Raw genomic sequence first — 2011 nt, 5'->3', positions numbered from 1 at the left:
TGGGGCGGGCCGGCGACGCGGCACCGCCTTAACTGGATCGCCCAAACGGGATGCGGGTCCGTGGGATTAGTTTAGGAACCGCGGGACCAGGTCCCCGAGCGTGGCATGCCCCGCAGGGAGGGTGGGAGGGATAAAGGCGGGTGGGCGGGCGGGGGGGGGGGGCCGCGTGCGCGCTGCTGGCGCCCTTGGCCGGGGGCGGGAGGAGGCGGCGGCCTCGCGAGGGCGACCCGGCGCAGGGGGGAGTACCGGCCAGCCGTCGGCACACCCCGGCGGGGCTACCCTCCGGCCGGGGGTGGCATGGCACCCCCGGCCGGGGGCCCGACTACTTAAGGCGGCTCGGCTTGGCGGGGCGGCCCGCGGCCCCGGGCATGACCGCGCTCCTTGTCACAGCGACCCGCAGGCCTTCGACCGCCTCTTCCCAAACTCTCTCTCTCTCTCGTTTGCCCCCCCCCCCCTCTCTGCCTTGTTGACAGTGCGTCCCCGACATCGAGACTGTGCTGGCGCTGCCAGACGCGCCGCTTCGCCCGCCCCCTGCCCTGGCCGTGTGGCATGGCCCGCCGGCAGCGGGCCCCCTTCGTGATGCTAACTGCCTTGCTGCTTCGACCTCCCGGCCGGGCGCGCGCGCAGCGCCCCGACCCATCACCATGACCGAGGAGGACGTTCGCCACATGGCCTGCTGCCCCCAGCGGAAGGCCGGCGCCGATGTGCCGGCCGACCGCGACGAGGTCGGCGGCACGACCACCGCCGCGGCTTGCGAAATATGCCAGACCACCGACCCCGGGTGTCTGGGCCAGTGCGGCGACTGCCAGCGGTGGTTTTGCAACGGCGCATGGTCACTCTACCAAGAGAGCCACCTCGTTTGGCACATGGCCCGGAAGAAGGTGCGTCGAGGGGGCAAATACCCAGGGCTGGGATTCGCGCATGGCGGCCGACTGACGCAGGACCATGCCGCGGGCGGCGGCCCCCCCCCCCCTGTCGGGCGCGCAGCACTGTTCGCTGTGGCTGCACCGGGAGCACCGGCTCGGCCACTTGCTCATCGATTGTTTCATGTGCGGGGTGTCGGACGTGTCGGAGCTCTCCGTCGGCACTTTCCCCAACCTGGGCCCGGTGGTGTGCTGCGAGGCGTGCATTAACTCGGGCCTGGAGGACGGGCATCTAATTTACTGGTCGAGGGTATTGATGCCGACCCACATCACGGACGAGCTGCTGCCCTCGCGGAAGGCAAAGGTACGGCCCGGGGGGTGTGTCGCCCGCCGGCCCGGAGGCATTCCGTGCTGACAGATTGGCCCCGCCCCTGCCTGCCACTCGGCCTGGCTAGGCGTGGCCGCAGTGCTGCAGGCAGGCCGCACTGCATGCGGAGGGCACGGAGACGAACAGCCCGCAAAAGACGGCGGTGCCGAAGAAAGGCCGGCCGTCCTTCGTGCGAGTGCCGAAGTTGTGCGTGTGTGTGTGTGTGTGTGTGTGTGTGTGTGCCAGGGCCGCGGGGATTCCGGAAGAGGGGGACACGCGCCTCGCCCCCCTGGCGGAGGGTCTGCCGGCTGACCGACGTGTCTGCGCGCGCGGTGATGTGCCTGGCGCCTGGCGTGCAGCTTCCTCTCGGCGGAGCACTACCAGAAGGTGTTCTCGCCGCTGGTGAAGCTGGAGATGGCGAATGCCCTCGAGGTGGCGAGCACCACCGTGGTTCACGGGGTCATGGCGAGGCTCAATCGCGACAAGGACAGCTATGTGTTCCTGGACACCGGCAACTGTACGTGCGCGTGGCCCGGGGGCCTGGGCGGGGGTGGGGTCCTCGCTGTGGCCGGGCTGCTTCGGGCGCGCTGACTCCCTTGCTGTACGCGCGCCTGCCTCTCCGCCTGTCCCCTCGCCGCCCCGTGCCGGGGCCGGCCAGCTCTGCGAGTGTCGGTCGGTTGCTTCCTAGCCATCGGCCACCCGGCGTGCGACGACGTGAGCCTCTTCGTCAAGGTGCTCAACATCTCCGGCGGTGCGTGCCCGTGCGCGGCTCAGGGGGGGG

The 2011-nt window shown here is 70.9% G+C and overlaps 1 protein-coding gene across 1 annotated transcript in view; it reads left to right on the top strand.

Moving 5' to 3' along the window:
* Nucleotides 1-644: 644 nt before the first annotated feature.
* H696_05435 (hypothetical protein) overlaps nucleotides 645-2011 on the top strand; it is a gene marked incomplete at both ends in the record, with an annotated part of 5826 nt that continues 4459 nt past the window's right edge. Inside the window, 5 exons of the mRNA XM_009499269.1 lie at nucleotides 645-881; nucleotides 988-1227; nucleotides 1319-1437; nucleotides 1590-1747; nucleotides 1889-1991. Coding sequence (XP_009497544.1) covers nucleotides 645-881; nucleotides 988-1227; nucleotides 1319-1437; nucleotides 1590-1747; nucleotides 1889-1991 — 857 coding nt within the window. The remainder of the gene's footprint in view (nucleotides 882-987; nucleotides 1228-1318; nucleotides 1438-1589; nucleotides 1748-1888; nucleotides 1992-2011) is intronic.

This window comes from Fonticula alba (genome assembly GCF_000388065.1).
Source record: "Fonticula alba strain ATCC 38817 unplaced genomic scaffold supercont2.11, whole genome shotgun sequence".
Classification (NCBI taxonomy): Eukaryota; order Rotosphaerida; family Fonticulaceae; genus Fonticula; species Fonticula alba.
The sequence above is the reverse complement of the archived record's forward strand: the minus strand, read 5'-3'. Positions and strand labels throughout refer to the sequence as shown.